Source organism: Mesoplodon mirus (genome assembly GCF_964341445.2).
Source record: "Mesoplodon mirus genome assembly, chromosome: 18".
In the NCBI taxonomy this organism is placed as follows: Eukaryota; Metazoa; Chordata; class Mammalia; order Artiodactyla; family Ziphiidae; genus Mesoplodon; species Mesoplodon mirus.
Genome location: NC_138994.1, coordinates 3595952 through 3622155, shown reverse-complemented (window position 1 = coordinate 3622155; position 26204 = coordinate 3595952). Strand labels below are relative to the sequence as shown.

The following is a 26204-nucleotide window of genomic DNA, read 5'->3' as shown; positions in this document are numbered from 1 at the left end:
GGAGTCGAATGTGGGTTGACATCTTTGCCCTACCACAGAGTGGCCCTGGGCAAGTTATTTAACTGTCATTAAACAAGGATAATTAATGTATATTACCTTGAGTCAATATGACGATTAAATTCTAGAATGTGTAAAGCACTTTGTGCAGGGCCTAGCACATAGCAGGTACCCAACCAGTGATTTGTAGATACTATCCCCACTGGTGGACCAGTGGAGCACGCTGCAAGTCAAGAAAACCTGAGGGCTGAGCTATACCCCAAGTAGCTATTTGTAACTGCCCAACTGGGGACAGAGATCTGTGGTAAAACACTCTTAAGCCAAAGAAGCAGGAGTGAAAGAAAATCTTTTATTTAAAAAAAAAAAAAAAGTGGGCTCTGGGAAGAACAGAGTTAGTCCATTCGGGCCTTCAGCGTCCTCGTGGTGATTTTGTCCTTCTCACTGCGGAGGGAGAAAGTCACAGAACATCTACACCCATTCTAGACGCAGAACAAACTAGAACAGCTGTCCTAACTCTGGGGTTAACTGTTTTGCCCATGTTACACTAATGTTAGCCTGTTTTCCTGGCCTGTGGTGAGGAAGGGGAGAATGGAGACATTTCCATAGGTGGAGCCATCAAGAGTTGGGATGATTCAGGACTGGAGTGGGAAGCGCTCCGAAGCAGGGAAGGAGCTCCCCAGGCCTAGAGAACAAGTAACTCAGGAAGGAGGTGTGAGGTGTTTCACTCCAGTGAAGGGAAAAGATCCTTGGGGTGGTAAGTTCTCTGTATTAGCCCCAACCTGTTTTTCACGGTAATTAAGCAGGTTACCCCATAACAAAAGGGTCCAAATGCTTGTTCTGGGAGGTTCCCAGGGAAAGCTGTTGGGAGGATACCAGGTTCCCGGTGACAGCCCCAAACAAGTCAGAGGGAAACAGGGTGGCAGGCATCTGGCTGGGGGGCTGGAAAACATTGCCAGGGCTCAGTACACCACACAGTTGTGGGTTCCATGCTGGTGTGAGCCGGGAGAGGAGAGGAACCACCCAGGATTTATTCCGATCGATCTGCAGTAGCTCTGCTGTGGCTCATCCCCACAGAGGTCCCTGAGACTTCGGGGACAGTGTTCAGGAAGGAAAGAAATGTCTGTTGTGAGCAAGGGAGGAGACCCGGGGACATGGAGCCTCACCAGACGGAGGCCAGGGGAATCTGGGTAGGTCCCCACCTTAGCTGCCACCCTTAGGAAGCATGGATTTCTGCTATCCCGGGCCTGCTGCAAGCACCTTATTTCACACCTGACTAGGGGCTGGGAAGATGGGGTGTTTGTGCAGGAGGGGAGAGGCACATGTCTGCAGAGCTTCTAGACTTCTCCCAATGCATACTTACATGATGTGGACAACGACTCCCATGCCTGACACTGCGTCCCTGTCCACAGCATTCAGCATGGCTTGTGAGATGGTTTCAAACAGGTGTTCTGGATCCTGCCGACAGAGCAGAAACCTTTCAATCCCCAGAGCCTTGGACCCTCACTTGATGTGGCCCCTTAACTCTCTCTTCTCTAGGCTCAAGGTGCCCAGCTCTGGCCCCTCCCGTGTCTGGAGTGAGGGATGGTTCCCTGGATGCGAGAAGCCCCCTCGGCTCCTTCTCAGAAGGCAGCAAGGTTACATAAGATATAGTTCAAGCCCTGCACTTCCTCCGCTAACCAGCAGTGTGACCTTGAGCAAGTCAATGTCTCTCCACTAAGCCTCAATTCCTCTTCTGTAAAATGGGGGAAGAATCCCCGTGGCTCCTATGTGCTTTACCAGCTATCTCATGGACTCCTCCGGGGTGGCTCAGAGGTATTGCACAACTCAACCTGTCCAACCATGAACCCATTTCCCCCCAAACCTGCTGCATCCACCACAACCTCTATCTTGGTTGGCTTAGCTAGAAAACTCAGGTGTCCTCAGCATGTCCACCTCCCTCACTTCTGTTTTAAGTGACCAAGTACTCTAGACTCTGGCTGCCCCGCTCCCCCACTGCCACTCTCTTTGCTCAGGACCTCAGCGCCGCACCGACCTGCAGGCCTCTGGTTCCTCAGGTCTCTTACTGCCTTTGACACCATGTCAGAAGAAAAAGTTCCAGTGAGGTATCACCTCTCACCAGTTAGAATGGGCATCACCATAAAATCTACAAACAACAAATGCTGGAGAGGGTGTGGAGAAAAGGGAACCCTCTTGCACTGTTGGTGGGAATGTAAATTGATACAGCCACTATGGAGAACAGTATGGCGGTTCCGTAAAAAACTAAAAATAGAACTACCATATGAACCAGCAATCCCACTACTGGGCATATACCCAGAGAAAACCATAATTCAAAAAGACACATGCACCCCAATGTTCATTGCAGCTCTATTTACAATAGCCAGGTCATGGGAGCAACCTAAATGCCCATTGACAGATGAATGGATAAAGAAGATGTGGTACGTATATGTGATGGAATATTACTCAGCCATAAAAAGGAACGAAACTGGGTCATCTGTAGAGACATGGATGGATCTAGGGACTGTCATATAGAGTGAAGTCAGAAAGAGAAAAACAAATATCGTATAATAACGCATATATGTGGAACCTAGAAAAATGGTACGGATGAACCAGTTTGCAGGGCAGAAATAGAGACACAGATACAGAGAACAAATGTATGGACACCAAGGGGGGAAAGCGGGGGTGGTGGGGGTGAGGGTGGGATGAACTGGGAGATTGGGGTTGACATGTATACACTAATATGTATAAAATGGATAACTAATAAGAACCTGCTATATAAAAAATAAAATAAAATTCAAAAATTCAAAAAAAAAAGTTCCAACTGCTTGGCGTGGCATCCAAGGCATTTCCACATCTCATCCTGATTTCACTCTCCTCCTTCCTCTCGCCCCCCATTCTGCCTGCACTCCAGCAGCCACAGCAAGCTCTCCCCAGTCACTAAACACATTGGGCCCCTTCTGTACTTCTGACCTTTGCACAGGCTGCTCCTTCTGCCAACCAGGCCCTTTCTTTCCTCCTGTTCCTGGCAAACTTCATTTCAACAGGTATTTGTGGTTCTGTCTTATTTCATTAGACTGCAGTAAGCCCTTAAAGCAGACTATCTGGTTTCCCCGGAGCCTGGCAGAGCTGGCACAACAGCCAACCCTGGCAGGTACTGTTCCAATCTTCCCAGGTGATTTCCTCACACCACCACTCATAAAACAGATTCTATTATTATCCCCATTTTACAGCTAAGGAAGGGGAGGCACAGAGAAGTAAAGTGACTCACCCTGAACATAACTAATGAGATGGTAGGTGGATCTGGGTTTCCAACCACAGACTGGACTCCACAGCCCATTCTTCTGAGCTGCCCCTAACCCTACACCTTGTTAAATGTGTGTCCAATGAATGGATAGGAGAACCCTGTAAACCCAACGTGGGGATTATTTGTTGTAGCAAATATGTGACAGGTCTCTTCATGGAAGGTGCTCTCCCTGGGAGCCAAGGCCCTGGCAGATGGAGTTTCTGGACACCCTTCCAAGGCTCAGCAGCTGTGGCTTTCTCTCCTACCTGCACCATTCTTCCCATTACCTGCCAGGTAAACACATTTTCCCCTGATGGCCAAGGGGTGGGCACCTCAGAACCCAGCCCCGCTCCATATGCCACCAACTCACCATGTTGGGCTCCCAGAGGGACTCGCACATCCCGTACATTTGTTCAGTGCAGGTACCACTGACTACAAAGTCATCAGTCACCATGGGGCAGCCGATAAGGTCTAGAGAGCAAATGAAGGGCTTAAAGGTCTTCGGGTCCAATCCAGCAATGACCGGCTCAGTGTAGTAGGGCCCAAACCTGTGGGGGCCAGGAGCAGAGAGAGAAAGTGGAGCTCAAGAACATTCACTTTCCTGTTCAGGCCTGTTCAGACAAGGCCCCGGCCCAGACCCAGGGAGGAAAGTGGAGGGCCCGTTTGGGACAATCCCCTTTCCCCCTCTCCTGGCATCTAGCAATGCTCTAAGACTTTTTCTTCTTTTCTCTGACACTTACCTTCATATCCTCCTCACCCTGACCCTCTCTTCCTCTTCCTTTCTTTGGGAATTCTGTTGTTGTGTTTTTTTTTAACCTACTCTCCCTATCCTCATCCAGGTCCTATCACCATTCAATCTTCTATTTATACACCTATACCTTTACTCCTTTCAAAAAAGGATTTGAAGCAGTTTGTAGAAAAAACACTGAAAAATAAAACCAAACCGCTAAAACAATGCCACTTGCAGCAACATGGATGGACCTAGAGATTAGGATACTAAGTGAAGTAAGTCAGAGAAAGACAGGCAAATACCATATGATATCACTTATGTGGAATCTCAAATATGACACAAATGAACTTATTTATGAAACAGAAACAGACTCACAGACATAGAGAACAAACTTAGGTTACCAAAGGGGAAAGGGAGTGGGGAGGGATAAATTAAGAGTTTAGGATTAGCAGATACACACTACTATATATAAAAGAGATAAACAAGGCCCTACTATATAGCACAGGGAACTATATTCAATATCCTGTAATAAACCATAATGGAAAAGAATATGAAAAACAATATGCATATATATGTATAACCGAATCACTTTGCTGTACCAGAAACTAACACAACATTGTAAATCAACTTCAATTAATTAAAAAAAAAAAGAGTTCTTCCTATGCACCAGCTAAAAAAAAAACCAACCCCAAAATCAAGAATACAAGACACTCAGACAAAACACAAAGTTTTGTTCTGAGTCTCCCAGCAGACAAAGCAAAGAAGGATACTCAGTGAGCTGGGTTATTTTCATTGTTGGCCATTAGGAAGTTACAGCTTATCAGAAACTTGTTCTAGACCCTGAGCTTTGAGAAGAATCAATCTTAGGGACATTTAGATAGAAAATAGAAAATACTCAAAAAGTAATGGCCATTATCCTCAGTAGAAACAGTAAGTAAACAGACATTTTCCATGTCTTATATCAGCTCTCAGTAATTTCTATGGGCATGACCTTAAGTTACAACTCTGTAAAAAATAATTCTAAATAAAAAAATAATAATTGTAAGGTGGAGGAAGAGGTTGGAGTAGCGTGCTTTGATCTGGCATTTCTCAAACAGATCCCTAGGTATCAAATTTCTCTAACATCTTAAATTTTGTATTTTCCTCTCAATAAACTGAAAACAAAGTTAATATAAGAATGTCCTGTATTATCTGGGTAACAACCTTAAAACTAAATACAACATGGCTCAGGGCCTGCGTTTGTACTTCCAGTCATGTCGATGTCACGGTACCACCTAAAGGTCACTGTTTACTTTTTACTGGCAGTGTTTCACAGAGGTGCTTGGGTGGATTCTCTGGGGTCCACGAGAAGTTATTTACTTTAAAAAGGGTCTGTACATGGCTCAATTTTGCAAATCACTGCATTAGCCTATCCTGCTGGAAAATCAATGATTTCAGTTGGGCTTGTAGAGAAAGCTCCTGGTTACAGTAGCTAAGAATCTAGAATTTTCCAGGTCAGCTTCAATGTCCTGTATTTTTATTATGAGTAAACATGAGCCATTAAATATATACCTAAATATGAGTTCATCTGTACAACTTTGTAAGACTTCCTCCCTATATCTGAAACTAATATGATATTGTAAATCAATTTCACCTAAATTAAAAAAAAAAAAAAAAAGAAAGAAAAATAAAGACCTCTCCCCCCACCCCCATGAACCAGTTTTAAAAAATCTTTTGGGGCTTCCCTGGTGGCGCAGTGGTTGAGAGTCTGCCTGCCGATGCAGGGGACACAGGTTCGTGCCCCGGTCTGGGAGGATGCCACATGCCGCGGAGCGGCTGGGCCCGTGAGCCATGGCCACTAAGCCTGCATGTCCGGAGCCTGTGCTCCACAATGGGAGAGGCCCCAACAGTGAGAGGCCCGCGTACCGCAAAAAAAAAAAAAAAAATCTTTTGTTAAGCCTTTCTCAATTTGGGATTTTGATAAACATGGTTACTACATATGGCAGACAATTCATAGCTGGGATATTAACATAAACCTAAAAAAAAGGTAACCATTTGTTTTGTTTATTTTTTAATAGTAAAAAGACAATAATATTGCTCCAGGTATGGAAATGGCAAAAACTTAGTTTTGAAAGCTAAAGAGTACTTTTGCAACTTTTCTATAAAGTCTAAAATTATTTCAAAATAAAAAGTTAAAAAAAAAAAAGGAAAGAAAAAAAGCTTAACCTGTCTTCTTGCCACCCAGTCTTTTTTTTTTTTTATGGCCATTTTTTTTTTCTTATTGGAGTATAGTTGCTTTACAATGTTGCGTTAGTTTCTGCTGTACAATGAAATGAATCAGCTATATGTATACATATATCCCCTCCTTTTTGGATTTCCTTCACATTTAGGTCACCACAGAGCATTAAGTAGAGTTCCCTGTGCTATACAGTAGGCTCTCCTTAGTTATCTGTTTTATACATAGTAGTATATATATGTCAATCCTAATCTCCCAATTCATCCCACCCCTCCTTTCCCCATTTGGTGTCCATACGTTTGTTCTCTACATCTGTGTCTCTATTTCTGCCTACAAATAGGTTCAACTGTACTATTTTTGTAGATTCCACATATATGCTTTAATATACGATATTTCTTTTTCTCTTTCTGACTTACTTCACTCTGTGTGACAGTCTCTAGGTCCATCCACGTCTCTGCAAATGGCACAGTTTTGTTCCTTCTTATGGCTGAGTAATATTCCATTTTATATATGTACCACATCTTCTTTATCCATTCCTCTGTTGATGGACATTTAGGTTACTTCCATGTCCTGGCTATTGTAAATAGCGCTGTAGTGGACACTGGGGTGCGTGTATCTTTTGAATTATGGTTTTCTCCACGTATATGCCCAGGAGTGGGATTGCTGGTTCATATGGTAGTTTCATTTTTAGTTTTTTAAGGAACCTCCATACTGTTCTCCATAGTGGCTGTATCAATTTACATTCCCATTTGCCACCCAGTTCTGCGCAGAGGTGGGTGGGGAAAGTACCTACAGGGTTCTCCCTTCAATTTCATCCCAGCTTCTGCGCTGAATTCTACAGTTAGGGGCCCCTTCTTTTCTCATCATAAAGTCCTCAAATGTCAAAAGTTAACATACCCAATTCCTAGGTTCCGTGTATTCCAGAGCATCTAATAAGATGCTCAACATAATAAGATGACAACAGAATAAGCTCTTGGGTAAGGGTGGCTCCTGGCTGGGAGACGCCAGGACACACTTTGGTAGCGTTAATTTTGTTTCCTGGGAGCAACTTCACTTGCTGTTTGCATTCCCTGCCTTCTTCTGAAGTAGCCCTTTCTTTCCTATTTGGTTGTTAGGTCCACAGAAAAGACCCAGAAAATAAGGATACTATCTAGCAAATAAGAAATGAGTCAACGAGGAGGAATCTCCTTCCTGGGTGCCCCCTCCATACTACTTGCCCAATCAAAGGTTTCTGCATTCCCCGAGCCCCAGGCTACATTTCTACTCACCGTTTCTCGTACAAGAGGTTGGCCACCATGCTCATGAGGGTGTAAGGCTTGATCTGCCGACCTTCCTTCAGCTCATACAGGTTCAGCCGGAACTTGAGGCGCTGGGCACTGTGGTAAAAGGAGAAAAGTGAGTTAGTAAGTCATTGCTGAATGTCCCCTGGTGTCCGCCTCATGGAGGTTGGGAGGTGCCTAAGGAGACACACAATCCCAGCCCCTGCCAAGAGACTCCTCCCCATCTGCCAGTGATTTTCTTACCAGAAGTCCAGCCTCACATCCGCTTTTCAGTCTGGTCCAACACTTCTACCCACAAACATGCCACTCTGCTAACCATTTTTCTCATACTTTTTTTTCAGGGTGAGAAAAGGGGAGTTAAGAAGTGGATTCTCCCCCCACTTTTTTGAGGAATAGTTTATACAGTACACGCTGGGCAGGAGTCTGCCTGCAGACACAGTGATGGCAGCTTACAGTAGAAAGAGCAGTGAACTGAGAGAGCTGACCTGGGCTAAGCCTTCATCTTACCACTTAATTTTTCCATCCCTAAGATAGGGACAAAATAAGTCACCTTATTTTGTGAGATAATGTATGGGTGCTAATAAGCAGCAGCTGCCGCACTAATGGAGTGAAAGGCGCCCAAGAAAGTAGGCCACACCTCCTCCCGTCCCACCTCAGAGCCCAGGGAGAGGCCCTGCAGGGAACAGACAGTGACATCCATGCTGGAAGCAGAGCACTGAGGAACAGGACACCAGAGCGAAGAGCCTTAGACACGACCTAAGCTTCATCACACAGCTGAGGAAACGGAGGCCCAGCAAAGTTGGCAATTACTGCCCAGAAACATGCCAACTCGGTGAGGAGAGGCTCCTGGAGAAGAGGAAATAGTGTGAAGGGAACAGCAGTGACTGGAGAGAGGAAGGCTGGTGGGGGCCTTCATACTGACAGGAATGCTAAGCTATCATTCTCTGATTCCACCAACAATGGAAAAAAAGGGCTGGTTTGGTTAGATTTCAGGAAGAGTTTCCAAAATATACGTTCTTGAGACTTTAGAGAGGTTTAAGGGAAAAGAGACAGAAAATTTTCTGACAAGCTCCCACCCACCTTAGTGAACTATCAATCTTCTAAGAACTAAGCCCAGGAACTGCTGCTCCTTAGGCCACCTGTGACCACATCTTCCCTCCTGAAACGCTGACCCTCTTTTCCACTGGCCTCTCTTCTTCCCCAACCGCTGAACACACAGTTCAGCTCTGGAGCTGCAGCTTATGTTTTCCCTTGGTGTATTCCGTCTCTCCAGAATCTGTTCCCATAGATTTAACAAATCACCAATGCCTATCCAGCCCTGAGATATAATCTCAAGACCCCAACTGCTCAGAAGATGTTTCTACTTGGCTTGCCTTGTCCCTTTAAAATTGGTATCAAAATCAAAGTCATCACCTTTCCCCTAAAACCAGTCTTCCCAATTCCTATATTTCAGTCAACATGCTCCAAACAGAAATCATCTTTAAAACACTTCTGGATTGCCTACATGCCAAGTACCAGAATAGATACTAATAACAAATAAAAAAGACACGAACCCCGACTTCAATGGTTAACTCTTTGGCCTCACAATAACCAAGTAGCCACTAAGGTTGGTCAGCAACAACCCTCAGAAATGCCTTCCTTTCCTTTCCCACCTCACCACCCCATCAGAACTACAACCTTCACACCCGGACCATCACAGGAGCCACCTATTTCATCTCCCAGACTCTCCCTTCTCTCACAGAACCACTATCAACTAGGTGACTAACTACTCTAGCAGTTAATATGCACCAGCTCATTATGGGTTAGTTATCTTTCTGTATGCCTGCCTTTTCTCCCAACTAGACCTGAAGTTCTTTAGGGGCTGAGCATGGGCTTTGGCCTCAGAGATTGGGATCCTGGGGGTCATTCATTAGCTTACATCTTGGGCAATACACTCTCTGTGACCCTCAGTTTCCTCATCTGCAAAATGGGACAACAACATGGTAACGTGGTTAAGAGGATTAAAGTCCATGGATGTAAGGTGCTTTCCACAGTGTCTGGCACAGAGTAAATACTGCTAAGTTGGCTAGGATACCACTCTATCGCTTACGGTGTTCGGCAAAGTCTCGGATTCACTGATGTTGTTTAGTAGATGACTAACACCCACGTCACTCAAGCGGCTAGGCAAGAATGGTCCAAGAAGAAGCCTGGGTGTAGGTGGGGACCCCTGACACTTACACTGTCTGGACGTCGGTGGCGAGCCCGGCCAGGCCGATGTACAGCCGGTCGCCCATGGGAAAGATCTTCTGGAAGTCCGTGGTCACCATCTGGGCCTGGATCCCGAAGCGCCTGTCGGCAGCGATGGCCACACAGTTCTTCCCCTTCATGGCCATGACGGCCCCTCCGTTATAGGACATAATAGACTGAAGCAGACAGAGCGGAAGGGCTCAGCGCGAGGGGCCAAACGCGGCCCGGCGCAGCCCCTGATTCGGAGGCTCCTGTACGCATCGTCCTCCACTCTGGAGGCGCCTGGACGCCCTGAACTCCAGCTCTGAGATTAGCGCTGTGAGGCTGCGAGGAGCCCCATTCCCTGCCTCGGTCCTCACCGCGGTCCGCTCCCCCTTCAAACTGGAGCCGCTTCCTTCAATCGACCACCAGGCCTCTCCGCCTCCCAAACTCCCCATGACACCCCTCCCCATTCCTCAATCCCTACCCCGTGTCCCTTCTCCTTGCTCCCCACCTCACCATGTTTGCGGCGTATTAGGACCTCCAATAGCCACAACTCCAGCAAACCTCCTATGGGCCTCACTGCGCAACCACTCTCGCTGCTTTCTCTCTATTGGCTGGGAGGCCGACCCTTCCGGGACATTTTGGCTTCCTATTGGCTGTGAATCTTTGTCAGTCATCAGACAGGAGTTTGGTTGAGAAGCCAAAACCAAGGGGAGGAAAGCGCAAAGTGAAAAGTCACTCTCAGTGCGGAAGAGCCCGGCGTCGCGGTGCAAGCTGGTATAGCGGTGGACTCAGTCTCTGGGCGCAGGAGACGCCGGCCGGAACCTGCGCCCACGTGGGCTAGTGAAACCCGAGATAAGGGCCTTTGGCTCCAGTGAAGGGCCACGGGGTTGGTTAAGAGCACGCTGTGTGGGTCGGGCATATTACTCATGAAGTTTGTTTCATTTATTCATTCCAGAAATCCTTACATCTGTTGTATGCCAGGCACCATGCTAGGCTCTGGACATGCACTGGACTAGAGCTGTGCCTAGTATTTAAGAGGTGCCCGTAAAGTGCGTATTTACTCTTGCGAGGGGGGAGGGGCACAGGGAGGGTGTCGCGGGTATTCTGCGGCTGTAGGGGTTGGGCTGCAAAGGGGACGTTTGGAAGCCGAAGGTGGTTCTGCTTATGGGGACTCTCAGCAGGTCGACTTCACGTATCCCCAATCTCAGATCACCCTAAAGAGGGACATCAGGGCTCCCCCAACTTTAAGATCCAGAGGAGGCTGGCGACGATTTCCGCCACCCCCGAGCCAATGGAGGGGAGGCGAGCACGTCCTGCCTGCTCCCCTCCCCAGATCCGGACCCTTCTTTGGGTCTGACTTCTTTCGTCCGGTTATGGAATTTCCGAGTCCTGCGCTGTCGCAGGCTCACTCCCATTGACTCGGCTCACTGCGAGACGGGTAGTTATCACCGTCTCTGTGGCGCAATCGGTTAGCGCGTTCGGCTGTTAACCGAAAGGTTGGTGGTTCGAGCCCACCCAGGGACGCTACCTGCTTTTTTTCCCACCCTGAAAAGGAAAACCTAAAGGCATTATTCTCCCAACCGCTGTAAAGCCAAATTTTGTATTGAAATAGCGGACAACACTTTTTGTATAGCTAATCAGAGGGTCGTTGTGACTGAAAATTCGTTGTTCCGTTAATGACGGGATAATGTCTCCAGCACTTCCCTCCTCCGCCTACCTCCCACCCCGCCCCCAAGCTGGATTGCAGGAAAGGCAAAGACAGGTTTTTGTCTCACCATGCAATACGTTTAACGTTGCATTTTTCGTAGGATTAAGAATGAATTTGCAGTGGAGGTTGAACAGTTTTACATTGTCTGCTTCAATCAATGTTACAATCTCGAAATATTACATTCGGAAAGGAATAAAGTAGTGCGGGAGACAAAGGCAGCGACCAATTGAGGGATGAAGAGAAAGGTGAGAAAGGGAGAACACAGCTGAGATGTACGGAGAGAGACAGAAAGAGGGGACACGACAGAGAAATAGGCGGGTGGGTGGAAGGAAGACCCGGAAAAAATGGAGAGAGGGGAAAGAGAAGCAGTTAATATGAGAAGCATGAGAAAAAATAAATCAACAACAAAAAAACAGGTTTTTTTTCTAGAAATACAGAGACGCGGGGAAGAGGATGGGGAAATAGGAGCAGAATCTGACAAAGGACATTGTTTTGGGGAGAGTGAAGGAGTAAAGAACACAGGTAAAGATAGTCCTAATATCCCTAGAGGAGCTGCCCTCTCCTACCATTGTCATCCTCTTCCAGGAGATCTTATCCTCGCAGTATCTCTTCGTATATGTGCTGGAAATAATTACCTAGATTCCCGAGTTCCTGCCCTCTGGAAACTTCTAGTCAATGATACACACAGTGACTCTTCTGATGAAGAGTTTGTCAGCTAGGTGACCTCCTGAAATACTACAACTAACACAATGGAGGGGAAGCTTTGGCATCTCATGTCCGCCAGAGGTGCCTCCCTGGGCTGGGAGTGGGAGCCTCCGCTTTTAAGAGGAGCTAAGCTAAGGACTCTCTCAAGCAGTTCCCTTCCACATTTGGTGTCTCCTCAAGACTGGGCTCAGAGGAAGCCTCTCTGAAAGCCTTGCCCAGTGCTCACCCACCCTTACCTCGAGCTTACAGGGGCGGGGGTGGGGGGTGGTAAGCGGCAAACGGAAGGATACACAGTGCCCATAAAAGCTAACGGGACAGGCTGCGTAACCCTCCTGCTTGCCCCCGCCGGCCTGTGAGCACCCTGTGGGGCAAAAGCCCGGCTCATCAGCTTTATATCCCCTGTGTTTAGTGTAGTCTTTGACAATGGCACAGGACAGGTACTTCTTTGTCGGGAAACCTGGGAACTTCAGAAGTGAGAAAGGTTTGGTCAGAGGTTCTCCTGATAAAGCCAGAAGGGCCAGGGATATGGGGACTGGAAAGTGATGGAAGTGATTAAAATGAAGCTTTCGTGGGTCGTGGGGTCTTCTGTCTTGTGTTTTTGCTCGTGATTGGCGCTTAATAACTGAGGAACAAATGAACGGATTCCCAGTGAGCACGGTCGTCCCCTCGGGCAGCACTCCAGGATTAAAGGGCTGCAGTGGGGACTCAGAGGGACGTCAGCCTTCTTCCCAGTAGCAGATATCCTCCCACCTCCCCCTGTGGATCATGGGTGAGACCGAGACCTTAGCGAAACCCCTACAGGTTTCTCTTGCCCGGGATCTTCTAGCCCGAAAGGAGTGGCAGACCAGGAGTCCCTGCTGCACTCCCCTCCCCGCAGGGTGACTGGAGGACCGTAGAGGATGCGCTAGCCTTCCCGGGCAGAGTCCAGGATGCCGGCAACACACTTGCCCCAGGGACAGTGGGCGTGTCCACGCCAAGAGCCCCCTTTCCGTGAAGGGCGGCGAACTCCCGGTCTCCCCGCACAAGGAAGGAAGGGAGAGCAGGTGACCGAATCCTCCCCAGCCCAGCTCCCGCGGGGACCACCCCCTCTGGGCGGAAATCTCTCCAGCCCTTCCTCTTCCTCCCCGCCCCCACTCGGTGGGTGTGCGCCAAAGACTGAAGCTGGGGTCACTTGGCGGCCAGTGTCCGCAGGTCTTCTTGTCGCCAGCTAAAGGGTGAAAGCATTCAGCCTGGGGGCCTCAGCTTCGGGTCTGCCTGGGCTGCGAAAGAGGAGGGAAGGAGGAAGAGGAAGGCGGTCGGATGCCTGCTGAAGATTCGTTTCCTAATTTCCTAACTTGAGCCACCCACCGCCAGTGCGCTTAATGGCGCTTCTGGCCGGCTAATCGAGCTCTTTGGAGCGACTGACATAATGATCATCCCTAATAAATCCTGAATAACGAATACGCGAATAGACCGTCCTAATCTAATGAGGCGGGCCCACGGTAGTCTCCATAACGTAGTATCGATCGGCTTCCCCGGCGCCGGCCTCAGCTGCTGCTCCAAGCTTTTCCAAGCTCCCTCCTAGTTTTCTCCTCCCGGCGGGAGCCACTGGGTACCGGAGCCCGGAGCAACGATCGGAGTAGGCGGGCACCAGCCGCCTTTGCGCTCGTCGGACTCCTCCCGCCGCCTGGGCGAGCGAGGCGCACCAACCTTGCAGAGGTCGGGGCGCAATCGGCGCGCGGGCGAAAAATGCGGGAATAAGTGCCCGGCAGGAAAAAAGCGCGGGCCCACTTCCGAGTCCCGGCGCCTTGTTTTCGAGTGCATTCGGGCTTCTCGCGTTAGGCCGGGTTACTGTGTCCCGGGCCCGGAGCCTGAGCTGACGTCTTCAGCTTGCCTCCCGGCCCAGGTTGTGTTCCGATCTTGACCAAGCACAGCGGAGGCGCCAGCCTCCACCACAGCAAACCGAGCCCTCGCCGCGAGACGTCCCTCCAGGCCTCTGCCTCCGTCCTCCCGGCGGTTTGCTCCCTCGAAGCGCCCGGGCCGGGTCTCCGGCGCAGCGTTTCAGAGCCGCCGATCGGGCCGCCGAGAGGGCAAGGGGAGTGGGGAGGAGACGCTCGCTCTCACCCATGCAGTTATTAATTTCAAGGGAGTGTCACTTAAGTGAATGAAAATAACCCGGACTCGTGGCCAGAAGCGTCGCGTCCCCCCGCCTGAGCACATTGCCATCGAGGCCGAGGGGTGGAGGGCTGCAGAGCGAGCCACATTTCAGCCCAGTCCGCATCTCACCATTTTCCAGGCGCTCCAGCTAGGGTCGAGGATCGCAGGGTCAGGGGATGGGGGGGCGCACACACATTTGGGGGGCAGGGGTTAGTTGAGGAAGGGTGAGGTCGTGGTCTAGTTTTGGGGGGGCCGGCACCCGGTTGGGGGCGCAGCCTTGTTAGCCTCTCCCCCTCCTCCTCTTCCCCTCTCCGCAAACACCCTGAAGGAATGAGGTCACGTGGGTGAGTGGTGGGCGGGACCTACTCTTGTCTGGAGGAAAAAAGCCATTTTGTCTCCCCCCCGCCTCCGAACTCTGGTCCCTCCCCTCCCCCCTCCGTCCCCTCCCCTCCCCTCTCTCCCTCCCACCCCAAACCGCTTTCACAAACTCCTTTCTTACCGTAGGTTTCTCCCCTCTCGCCGCCCGAGCGAGCGACACGGCTGCGGCCCCCCTCCCCTCCCTTCCCTCCCTCCCTCCCATCCCCCCCTCCCCGAGACCCACCGGACCCCGAACCCAGGTAAGCGGACGCGGACTCCCCTCTCCCTCCTTCTCCTACCCCGTAACCATCTGGGGACTGGGACTGGGAGCCGGTACATCCTTCTTTACAAACCCCTGTGGGGGTAGGCTCTGAGCCGGGCCTTCTCGCGTCTCCGCCCCACCCCCGCCGGCCCCTGTCCTAGCTCGCCCCGTCCGCCTTTCTTTCTCCCTTTTTTCTCTCTCCTTTTCCTTTTCCTCCCTTCCAAGATGGCCGAAGTGCATTCCCCTTTTAGCGATTTGGCGTCTCCCTCGACCACCACCTCTTTGTGCCTCAGCCCCCCTAGACCCTGCTCCCGAGGTAGCGAGGGGGAGGGCCCGAGGCAGCCACAAGGGCTTTGGGGCTCCGCGCTGGGGCGGATCTCTGCCCCCCTAGCCCTCCCCACGAGCCAGCTCCTGGACCTCTCCCACTACTCCTTTCGGTTTGGGGAGGGGTCGCTCTCGGTTTCTTAGTTGGGCACTGGGGCGTCGTGGACGCGCGAGGACTTGAGGCTGGGAGGAAGGGGACGAGCTTTTCGATTGCTGCGGGGCCGGGGGAGGGCGCTCTTCCCTGCCGGGACCGGTCGTCTCGGGCACCTCCCCCAGTCGGTCCCTTTCCCCCCGCCATCCCGGGACTGGGCGCCCCGCCCCCTCCCCTCCCCGAGCCACCTCGGCGGAGCCTCTTTCTCCGGAACACCCCTCATCGGGCCCCGCCGAAAGTTTGGCTCTAGGGAAGGTAGGAGCGGCCACCCGGTAACTGGGGTCTCTGATCTTCTGAGCCAGGTTCCTGGGGATGCCGGGGTGGAGGGAGTAGAATGGAGATGGGAAGATTTATCGCGATATTTCCTATCGCCCGCAGATGCAGGAGGGGGCTGGCGGACTGGCCGGTCTCCCACTGGGGAGCCCGGCTGCCCCCTCCTTTCCTAGGTCCTCCTGCTTCTGTTTCTGAGGGGATGGGACCCCTCGGCGAGCAGACACCCCTGACCCTCCTGTCTCCACGGGGGGCCCAGGCATGCCTCTCTCCCTCCCCCACTGCCCCCGTCTGCCCAGAATTGCTCCGGATGGCTTGAGGTGGCGAAGGAGGAGGCCTGGGAATGGTGAATTTGCCTGTAAATATTGTGGAAGCGTTGCCCCGCGCTTCCCCCTGGTCTTTGTCTCTCAGAGAGCGCCCCCCCCCCCCGCGCGCTGCCTCAGTCTCCAGGGCTCCCTGTCGCTGGGGGCGGGGGGGTGGGTCTCCTGGTTGTCTCCCACTCCGTTCTTAAGCCTCCTTCTCTGGGCCTCTTGCAGTTTGCATCTGTTCCTGAAACTCTATAATTTCTCTTCCTCCCCCTCTCCACTCTGTTCCAAGGTGCTAGTACTTGGAGAAGGAGCATAAAGGCAGCTCTGTTATAGCTTTTCGGTGGGGAGGTTTTCCCCGGGGTTTCCTGGTTTGGAGTTGGGGTTGAGGTCTTAGAGCTGTCTTTGGAAAGAGGCAGGAAACAGGCCTGAGGTGAGACTTGGGACTTGGGATCCAGAGGGTAGCTGGCTGGGGTTCAAGTTGAAGTCTTTGTGGGGGGTGCTCTCTCCTGCTTCTGGTCTTCCCTGGGAGATCTTGGTTGATGGAGCTGTTGCCATGGGAATGGAGAGAGCCTGAACAGGAAGAGGTGACATCTTCGTGCAGGTTGGATGCCCACCCCACTCCTCCGGCCTCTGGCCCCCAGAGCGAGGCTGGGAGCCGCACTGCCTTTGTTGCTGGAAGACTTATGTTATAATTTGCCCTCGGTAGACCGGGGATGCACAGAAGGGTGGTGTGTGTCTGCAGCTCTCGTTTCAGGCAGGGATGTCGGACTGTGTGCTCCTGGGGTGGGTGGGGGCGGCTTGGACATCTGGCAAGCGTGGGCCTGGCTCTGGTCTGGCTGTATGTGTGATGGGGTGTGTCTGTGTGTGTGTCTGGCCAAGTGTCTGGCCTTGTGTGTTGTGAATGTGAGAGAGAAATGGAGGGGGTGTGTCTGGCTGTGTGTGCATATGTGTGTGTGTATCTGTGTATATTCTGGATTTTTGTCTTTGTCTGATCTTAGGAAGCCGAGAGGTGGGAAAGGGAGGGAGGTAGAGTGATCCTGTCTCCAGGAGACTAGAGCACTTTTTTGATGCTGCTGGTGGGAGGCGCAGATCCTCCACCCAAGGGCAAGGATCAGGGAACATTGAGAGTTTGACGGTGTCCCAGACAGACCTCCACCCGCTACTCTCCCTACACACACACAAATACACAGGCTTGCACAGCTGAACCCGAACTCCTGGGACCCAGTGCAGTCTGGCTCACTGAGCTTCCACAGAGCCTGCTTCCATACCTGTATCAGGAGAGTTGGGTGAGGCCAGTCGCCTCTGCCCCCGCTCCCTACTTCAAGGCGAGAATGTGTGCTGTTGGTTACGTTCTGGCCCAGATGGCTCACTGAAGGGTCTTCTGTGGAACCTGGAGTCCTTCTACCTTCCGCCTGCCTGGATGGAGTCAGGCCAGGCTTATTGGTTCCTTAGATGAGTAGGAAGCCCGGCCTGGGTGCCAGTGTGGAAGGAGCACTGGAACGGGAGTCAGGCCGCGTCTAGTCCTAGAACTGCCACCGAGTGACTGCATGACCTGAGACAAGTCACTTCTTTCTGAGTTTCTTCATCTGTAAAATGAAAGGACTGGACAATATGCTTTCTCATGAGATCCCTTCCACCTCTGCAATTCTAGATGTCTGGATGTGACCTTCAGTGACTCTTCCCAAGACTTGGAGATTTTCTAGCGAGGGAGTTGGGTGAATTTCATGTGGAGGGAAAGCAGAGCAAAGACTTCTGTAGCTGGGCATCAAAAGGAGCAGAAGGGAACCTCTGGGTCATCAGAGATTGGCTATTTCTGCAGGGGAAAAAGAAAAAATAACTGACACTGGGAGAAGTCTAGATTACGGGGGAGCTTCCAGAGAAGGACTGGTAAGAATGGAGAGATGGGGGGTGATCTCTATAAGGAGGGGGCTTTGAGGATGGGGAAGGACACATGCCAGGCTTGGATGGCAAGGAGGAGTTGGGGTTGGGTGCTGGGTGCTGATCAAGCTCCTTTCCTGCCACTATAGCTGAAACCCGGGGCACCAGGGGCCAGGAGCAAGGGCTGTTCCACCATGATGCCCTTGCAAAGACAGTGGTTTGGGGACAGAAGATATTGAAGGACTTCGCCCCCGGTTGGGGGAGGTATTGTGGGTGGGAGACAGTGCTCAGGTCCACTGTGGGGATGTGGTCAGTACTGACCTGTGAAAGCCTCCAGAGCTCCACAGGGCCACTTCCACATGGCCCTTAGTCTCCCTTTTTCTGCTTCTTGGGACTTGTCTCTCCCTCTCCTTCACCCTCAGGCTCTTCCCAAAGGTGATGGGAGCTGGAGGTCCAGCCAGTTGCAGCTGGGGAGGAGCTGGGTATGAGGTGTGGGGCCCTGGGGCCGCATGGGGGGAGAGAGATGGTGAGTGGGTGAGGGAACAGAGCTCCTGTTTACAGTTGTTCTCGTACCTGCTGGCAGGGCCCTGCAGGTAACCATGGCAATCAGGTGAGGAACCAATCAGTGCTTCTCCCCACCCCCAGCCCCAGAGGTCTGAGGCCCCTGGGGATGGGGTCGGTTGGGGGGAGCAGGGAGTGTGGCAAGGGGGCTTTTTTTTTTTTTTTTTTGCGGTACACGGGCCTCCCACCACCGTGGCCTCTCCCGTTGGGGTGCACAGGCTCCGGACGCGCAGGCTCAGCGGCCATGGCTCACGGGCCCAGCCGCTCCGCGGCATGTGAGATCTTCCCGGACCAGGGCACGAACCCGTGTCCCCTGCATCGGCAGGCAGACTCTCAACCACTGCGCCACCATGGAAGCCCGGGGCTCATTTCTTAAAGGGAGAAGGAGGAACATTTCATCCAGTAAAAGCACCACGGCTCTTACCTTCACCCATGCATCCAGAACAGAGCTTGAGGGGTAGTCTTGGTCTCAGTGCTTGCAGAAGTGAGAGGGTGAGGGTCACGGCCATTTGCTTAGGAGCTCTTGCATGTTGAGGCCACCGTTGGCCTGGAAGGAACTGCACGGGAGTTCTTAAAAGCAAGTGTCTGTTTTGAAAACACAGTGAGTATGTGAATGAGGTGGCTAAGGCAGTGTGAAGCGCCTGTGTGTGTGTGTGTGTAAGTGTGTGTGAGAGACAGAGAAAAGAAGGCATGAGATATGCCAATAGCAACCAGGACCCTCATACATTATCAGACCCCAAAATGTTTTGTTTCTGGCTGTGCACACACACACTGAGATTCATTTGGACAAGGCACACACATGGGGCAAGTAGTCACATGAAGTACCTTTGGAGGTCCAGCAGCATGTACGCATCCGATGGATATTACACACGCTCGGCGAGTCAGCCACTTGGAGTTTGTTCCCTCCTCTGGATGGTTGTAATAATATTTGGGCATCTTGCCAGGGGTTACTATGGGAACGACCAAACAGTGTAGTAGCCAGCAAGGCTTCTACATAATTATGAAGAGGGGACCCATGCAGGGAGAGCTGGCTGAGGGGAGGCGGGAACCCCTTTCCTTCCTCGGGCCATGTCTGCAGGTCTTGGCCGCTGCGTCTCCACTGGCTCTGGGCTTGCTTGTTCCTCTCTGTCTGCCATGCGACTTGGTGTCTCTCTCACATGTGGCCTTTGTGTCTCTCCATCTCTTTCGGTCTCTGGCCAGCCTCTGTTGGCTGTTTGGGTCCTGGCCAAACTCATTCTGGGGTCTCTATAGAAACTGCTGATTCCCAGCTGTGAATTTTGGGTCCTAGAAAACCCAACGTGTTGGCTTTAGAAATCTTTCTGGAAAGGAGAGAAGGATGTATGCTGTAAAAGAGCTGTCGGGACTTGGCCGCCCTCCCAAGCCCTGCCCCTCGGGCTTCTACTCTGGGAAAGGGGAGGGAGGTGCCATCGCTTCTGGGCGCAGGTTGGAATTCTATACCAAGAAGTAAGCACATCAGCCAGTCCAGACCTGGGCTTTGCCTTTCCTCCCCGGACCCTGCCAGGGCCTGGCTGGGCACTTGGTGGGCTGTGGGGAGAACTTTCTGCATAGCATAGCTTTGGCAGGCATCTCTGAGAGCCTGTGGTCTGTCACTGGGCAGCTTGTGGCCAGGTTGCAGACAGGATACGGTGGGTGGGTAGCAGTGCCCACGTGGGGAGATTCCTGCGTGTGCCTGGGAGGGGCAACGTGAGCAGGCTCTTTGTCGGGGCACACGGTGGCCTTCCTGTGGCAGAGGCAGTCGCAGTCTTTTTGCCCAGACTTTGCAGTTAACCTGCAGAGGCCAGGGCTGGGCCCGGGGGGCGGGCTGGAGCTGCGTGTTCCCAACTTTGGGCACATAAGGATCATCCTCAGTATTTCCTGCTTGAGCACCAGGCCTAGAACCTGCATGGTCAGCATATGGTGCATTTCCAGGGAGCTGCTCCGGGGCTGGGGCTGGATGCAGCCGTGCAAGGACAAGTTATGGGGTGCCCCCTTCAGCCTTAGGGTGGATGTGCCCCCAGTGTTTCCAGGGAACGCTTCCTGGAGAAGGAGTGATGGGATGGAAGGAGGGTAGGATGCGGTAGAAAGACCCAGTCAGGAGTCTCAGTTTCCTTATAGTTCCTGGTGAGTTCACTTGCGTGAATATGGATTGGGATCAGGGAGATTTTCTAAAACTCCGTTCTCTTCCATTTTCCTGCCTCCCCACATCCTCTGGAGAGTTGAGTAGTACTTCCTGTGGTCTAACCTCAGTCTTTCTGCTGTCCTGAGATAGAACCTCACCTCGTTGCTCAAGGTCATGCAATCTCCAGAGCCCCTGGCACCCAGTGAACACTCACAGGGGGTCAGAAAGAACCATCCCCGCACGTGCACCCTGTCCGGCCTTAAAGTGAAAGGAAGGGCCTTGGGCCCAGGAGCGATGTCGCTTGTGGGGCAGGTGGCGTAGAGTGTGGGAGGGGCTCTTGGCTCTGTGGGTTCCTGATTCCATGTTTATTTCCCAGGGTGACGCTCCCCAGTCCCCTGCCCCCCACCCCGGCATCATGCATCGGACCACACGGATTAAAATCACGGAGCTGAACCCTCACCTCATGTGTGCCCTCTGCGGGGGGTACTTCATCGATGCCACTACCATCGTGGAGTGCTTGCATTCCTGTGAGTTGGGTCGAGGGGCTGCTCCTCGGGTGGGTGGCCTCTGCCCTGAAGAGCAAATATGTCCGTGTGTCTGGTGAGGGTCCCAGGTCCCTGAGAGGCTGCCTTGGAGGGGATACTGGAAGGTTCAGCTCAGAAGTTCATTTGGGGAACTTTTACCTGAAATCTCAGTTCTCTCCTTGAATCTCTGTGGCTGAAATGGCACTCCCTGAAGATGCAAGTGCCCTGGTATGCACCACGGGCTTGTGGCTGGGGGTCAAGGACCCTGGGAGGTGTCTAATAGGTTGGCTATTGTTTTGTACTCCGTCCGGGGGACTTGGGACTTGGGGCTCACCTTCTGCATGGTACATGACACTGGCCACACACACACACACACACACACACACACACACAATCTGTCCTCCCCCAAGGATGGATGATAAGGGGCAGTTGCCATCTGTGCGAGACAGGACTGTGTTGGGTCCTTGAACAGGCCTGAGCTGCGGGAACAAGGTGGAGAAGAGGGGATACCTGAACCCGAGCAGGGGGCGTGGGGGTGGGTCCTGGGTGATGAAGGGGACGCTGACTCTTCCTCCTCTCTCCACACCCCCCCCACCAAGTCTGCAAAACCTGCATTGTGCGCTACCTGGAGACCAACAAGTACTGCCCCATGTGCGATGTACAGGTCCACAAAACCCGGCCGCTGCTGAGCATCAGGTGGGCCCAGCACTTCCTCCTGTCCCCGCCCACCCCCTGGGGCAGCCGCCCTCCGTCCCCCAGCCCTCCTTGCTTCCTGAAGCCGGGGTGGCAGGTGAAGGAGAAGCACCAGACGTGGACCGAATCCCCTTTCTTCCCTCAGGGGTGTATCCAGCTGAGAAATTCTAGGGAGGTAGAGACGAGGCCCCTAGGGACCCCCATGCCTGGGCCCTGGGTCTCAGGAAGGGAGGTGGGACCCCACGCTAGAGAGTCGGGGGGACGCGGTTGCCAACAGGCCCCTGTGTGCTTCTTTCCAGATCTGACAAAACCCTTCAAGACATCGTCTACAAACTGGTCCCTGGGCTTTTTAAAGGTACCTACACCCTTCATCATCCTGCCACACACACCCCCCCCACTGCCCAGCGTGTTGCTCCCCGCCTCAGCCTGCTCCCTGTCTTCTAGATGAGATGAAACGGAGGCGGGATTTCTACGCAGCCTACCCCCTGACAGAAGGTGGGTGTGTTCACGTGTGTGTGCATGGCGCTGCCCCAGGTATAAGATGCATGGAGGGCCGGCGGGCACCACACACGGCCTCCCCAGCCCAGGGGTGGCTGGGCTCACCGCACTGAGCTCTGAGATCCCTGGGTCCTTGGTGGGGCTCCTGTCCCCCCTCCTAGGCCGACGCCTCAGAGCTCTCTCCTTCCGCAGTTCCCAACGGCTCCAACGAGGACCGTGGTGAGGTCCTGGAGCAGGAGAAGGGGGCTCTGAGCGACGACGAGATTGTCAGCCTCTCCATCGAGTTCTACGAAGGCGTCAGGCAAGTCTGGCCCATGCCTGGTCCTTCTGGGGTCCTAGGCTGGGTCCCTTCTCCCATGCCATCCCCATTCCTCTGGGAGCAAAGGGTGTTTCCAGGAGGCCCTTCCGGATGTGTGCGGTTAGATCCTGCTCCAGGGTCTCCCTTGCTTCATTCCTTCTCCTTCTGCAGGGACCGGGAAGAGAAGAAGGGCCCCCTGGAAAATGGGGATGGTGACAAGGAGAAAGTGAGTGCGGGGGCCTGCCCAGGAGCGGGGTGTGGGCTGGGAGAGTGCCGGGGTGGACCCCAGCCCTTGGGTGCCTCTCCCCCACCAGACAGGGGTGCGCTTCCTGCGATGCCCAGCAGCCATGACTGTCATGCATCTCGCCAAGTTTCTCCGCAACAAGATGGATGTGCCCAGCAAGTACAAGGTGAGTCCCTGGGCCCTTTTGAAAAACGTGTCCGTGTGTGGGTGTATCTGACAATCTGTGCATCTCAGCCATTGTTCAGGGCTGGCTGGGTGTCACCAAGGGCCTGCACGGTTGTGTAATTGAGTCCGTGTAGAAGGGTAACTGAAAACTAGATTGGGGTGGGGCCGTCTGCGTCTGCTGAAGCCAGTGTGCAGAGGTGCAGGAGACCAAGATGGTGTGTGTGTGTGTGTGTGTGTACATGCTTGCACGTTTAGAACTATGGCAGAGGTGTGTGTGTAAAAATGCAGGGCCTTACCTGGGGCCAGCTGGCTGTGGGAATGCTAGTCTGAAATTGCCAAGGAGCTTTAGGACTTTGCTTCTCAAATTTGAATATGTATATGATCTCCTAGAGATCTTGTTAAAATGCAGATGCAGGTTCTTTTTTTTTTTTTTTTTTTTTTTTTTGCCTCGCCTAGAGGCATGTGGAGTCCTAACCACTGGACCGCCAGGGAAGTCCCCAAATGCAGATTCTGACTGAGTAGATTTTGCATTTCTGGCAAGCTCCCAGGTGCTTCCGGTGCTGCTGGTCCATGGACTATTGAGGCTCTAGGACAGTGGATCCCAAATCTTGCCACACGTCAGAATTACGTGAGGGGTTGCCTATCGAGATTAAAACTCGATTCATGTCATACCAGTTAAAACAATCTCTGGGAGTGAGATCCAAGCATTGGTGTGATTCCACTGTGCAGCCTGGGCGAGAGTCATTGCTCCCTCCACAAGTTCCTTCTCACCTGGGCCTTTTCTTTGTCTGTTAGCTCCTCTGGAGAACGTGCCAGAGATAGAAGGGGACCCAGACCACCGTGTGGATTGCCGGGGCTGGGGCTGTTGATGATGTGGGTATCTTCTTTGGATCCCTTCCCACCTGCTGGTCAGGAGTTATGTGGGAACAACTCTGATAGGGAAGTCGAATCCAGCATGAAACCCCGGAGTAATGAGGGACCACCTGCTTGGAGCCTCTTGGCCAAACAGCTGGAGGCTTGAGCCGTGTCCTCCCTTTCCTGCTCCAGGTTGAGGTTCTCTATGAGGACGAGCCGCTGAAGGAATACTACACCCTCATGGACATCGCCTACATCTACCCCTGGCGGCGGGTGAGTGGGTGGGGTGGTGCCAGCAAGGGGACAGGGCCGAAAGGGGACACTGGGCCATCACGTGGGCCACGCTGCTCTAATCACAGTTTATCCCTCGTCTCATGAGCTGGACATGTCCAGGGTGGCCTGCCACACACCAGGTCCGCCTCCGGGCGCTCTCTCACGGATGACTTCCCACACTCCGAAGGAGAAAAGGGTCCCTGGGCAGACCGCGTGCCCCAGTTTGGGTGTGGAGGAGTGAGCTTTGCCTTCTGCTCTTCAGCCTCCCTCTCTCCTTTTTCTGTCTCTGGTCTCACGTGCGCCCTCTTCCTCTCTGGGCCTCTGTGTGCCCCCGTCTCTCCGGCCTTGCTTGGTCAGTCCCACGTCGCGTGTCTCTTCCTCTCTACCCAGTCTTTCTCCTCTCCAAGGCCTGGACCTTCCCTTCTCCCTGTTTGGGTGCCGTGGGGTGAAGGTGGGTGGCTGCCCCATTAGCCTCTCTCTCCTGACGCCCTCCCCTCCCCTCCCCTCTCCCTGCAGAATGGCCCTCTCCCCCTCAAGTATCGCGTCCAGCCAGCCTGCAAGCGGCTCACCTTGCCCACAGCGCCCACCCCCTCCGAGGGCACCAATACCAGCGGGGCGTCTGAGTGTGAGTCAGTCAGCGACAAGGCTCCCAGCCCTGCCACCCTGCCGGCCACCTCCTCCTCCCTGCCCAGCCCAGCCACCCCCTCCCATGGCTCTCCCAGCTCCCATGGCCCCTCGGCCCCCCACCCGACCTCCCCCACGCCCCCCGCCACAGCCAGTGGGGCCACCACAGCTGCCAACGGGGGCACCTCGAACTGCCTGCAGACACCGCCTTCCACCAGCAGGGGGCGCAAGATGACTGTCAACGGAGCTCCCGTGCCCCCCTTAACTTGAGGAAAGGGACCCTCTCCCTCCTTTTCCAGCTATGCCTCTCCACCCCTCCACTTTTTCTGGGCCCCCTTTTCCACCTCTTCTACTTTCCCCAGCTCCCCCCACCTTAGGGGTCGGGGATGGGTTTTATAAATAAATCTATATATATATGTACATAGGAAAAACCAAATATACATACTTATTTTCTATGGACCAACCAGAATTAATTTAAATGCCACAGGAAACAGACTTGATGTGTGTGTGTATGCGTGGGGGGTGGGGTGCCCCGTTTTAGGCGGTCTCGTGTAATTTGCTCTGCTGTTTTTGGGGGTGCCTAGAGGCGGACTGGTGGGGCCACTTGAGGCTCGGTGAAGCCCTGCCCCGCCCTCCTTCTGTTTCCCAAGGCATGTGCGGTGTTGGAGGGGCCCCCACCAACCCCCAGAGCTTTAGGCACGACTCGAACTGGCTGTGTATGAGGTCCACCCTGCTTCTCTCCCCATCCTGGCTGCTGTCCTGCCCTGACCAGTACCCTCCCCCCGCCACCATTGTTGAATGTCCAGAGAATTGCTAAGACAGTGCCTTTTACAAATGCAGCCTATCCCCTGGTTCTGAGGAGCAAGTGGGCAGTGGAGAGGGCATCTCCCTTACCTCCTCCCCTTGCAGTAGAAACTTTGTGTAATAGATAGTTCTGCCTTTTTTTTTCCCCTGTGTGTGTGGCCTTTGCATCATTTATCTTGTGGAAAAGAAGACTGAGGCCACAGAAGGCCTCAGCCCTTGAACGTCCACTGTGGTGTCAGCATTGTGAACCGCTTCACCCCCTTCTCCCACGCCCCCCACCCAGGAGCCCGCAGTAGCAAGGCAGATGGGGAAGTCTCACCTCGGGGCCTGTAGTGGAGAGGTGGAAGGGGGGGGGTTGACCTCAGATAAGCACAGACCCCAGATTTTGCCAAAGGCAAACAGTCCTCCAGTGCCCTCCCCACCCGCAGCTGAGGCCAAGTCAGGAAAGAGCAACAAGCATCTAAAAGCACAAGAAGACAGAACCTGTGAGATCTGACCTCAGCTCCATCCCAAGAAGTCAAGTGGTCTGCCCCTGAGGGGCAGACCCCAACAGACCCCCGCCCACCAGTTCTTCCTCCAATGGACATAGGTCAGATCGGGACGAGGGGAGGAGGCAAGACTATCACAGCCTCTGTGTCTGGGGTCAGGTGTCCCCCAGTGGGTTTGTCTGTGTTCACACCTCGTCCTGTGTCTGAGGTGCTGTGGCTGTATCCTTCTCCTGGGACATCTGTATC

The 26204-nt window shown here is 52.9% G+C and overlaps 2 protein-coding genes across 3 annotated transcripts; one reads left to right on the top strand and one right to left on the bottom strand.

Annotated features, from left to right (window-relative positions):
- Positions 1–326: 326 nt before the first annotated feature.
- On the bottom strand, positions 327–10329 carry PSMB3 (proteasome 20S subunit beta 3). Its single transcript, XM_082603959.1, has 6 exons — positions 10227–10329; positions 9720–9904; positions 7491–7598; positions 3648–3825; positions 1358–1452; positions 327–438 (listed from the first exon to the last, which is right to left on the bottom strand). Exons 1-6 carry the CDS (start codon positions 10227–10229, stop codon positions 390–392), a joined length of 618 nt encoding a protein of 205 aa, XP_082460085.1. The 5' UTR covers positions 10230–10329; the 3' UTR covers positions 327–389.
- A 4455-nt stretch (positions 10330–14784) lies between these two features.
- On the top strand, positions 14785–25135 carry PCGF2 (polycomb group ring finger 2). 2 transcript variants are annotated; one of them, XM_082602683.1, is made up of 10 exons: positions 14785–14879; positions 20869–21019; positions 21616–21712; positions 22009–22064; positions 22154–22204; positions 22400–22508; positions 22677–22731; positions 22820–22915; positions 23962–24042; positions 24559–25135. In XM_082602683.1, exons 2-10 carry the CDS (start codon positions 20908–20910, stop codon positions 24934–24936), a joined length of 1035 nt encoding a protein of 344 aa, XP_082458809.1. In that variant the 5' UTR covers positions 14785–14879; positions 20869–20907; the 3' UTR covers positions 24937–25135. The 2 variants fall into 2 exon arrangements, with proteins under 2 accessions (XP_082458809.1, XP_082458810.1); XM_082602684.1 differs by lacking the exon at positions 14785–14879 and adding an exon at positions 15572–15611.
- Positions 25136–26204: the final 1069 nt, after the last annotated feature.

Bases quoted from the DNA above. Each gene is read 5' to 3' on its own strand.
- PSMB3 (XM_082603959.1), bottom strand. The intron at 3,826-7,490 runs GTGAGTAGAAAT...TGGCCCCCACAG, and splicing joins AACCTCTTGTACGAGAAACG to GTTTGGGCCCTACTACACTG. The intron at 439-1,357 runs GTAAGTATGCAT...CTCCCTCCGCAG, and splicing joins GGAGTCGTTGTCCACATCAT to TGAGAAGGACAAAATCACCA.
- PCGF2 (XM_082602683.1), top strand. From the start codon at position 20,908: ATGCATCGGACCACACGGATTAAAATCACGGAGCTGAACCCTCACCTC. The intron at 21,020-21,615 runs GTGAGTTGGGTC...CCCCCCACCAAG, and splicing joins CGTGGAGTGCTTGCATTCCT to TCTGCAAAACCTGCATTGTG. The intron at 22,732-22,819 runs GTGAGTGCGGGG...CTCCCCCACCAG, and splicing joins GGGATGGTGACAAGGAGAAA to ACAGGGGTGCGCTTCCTGCG.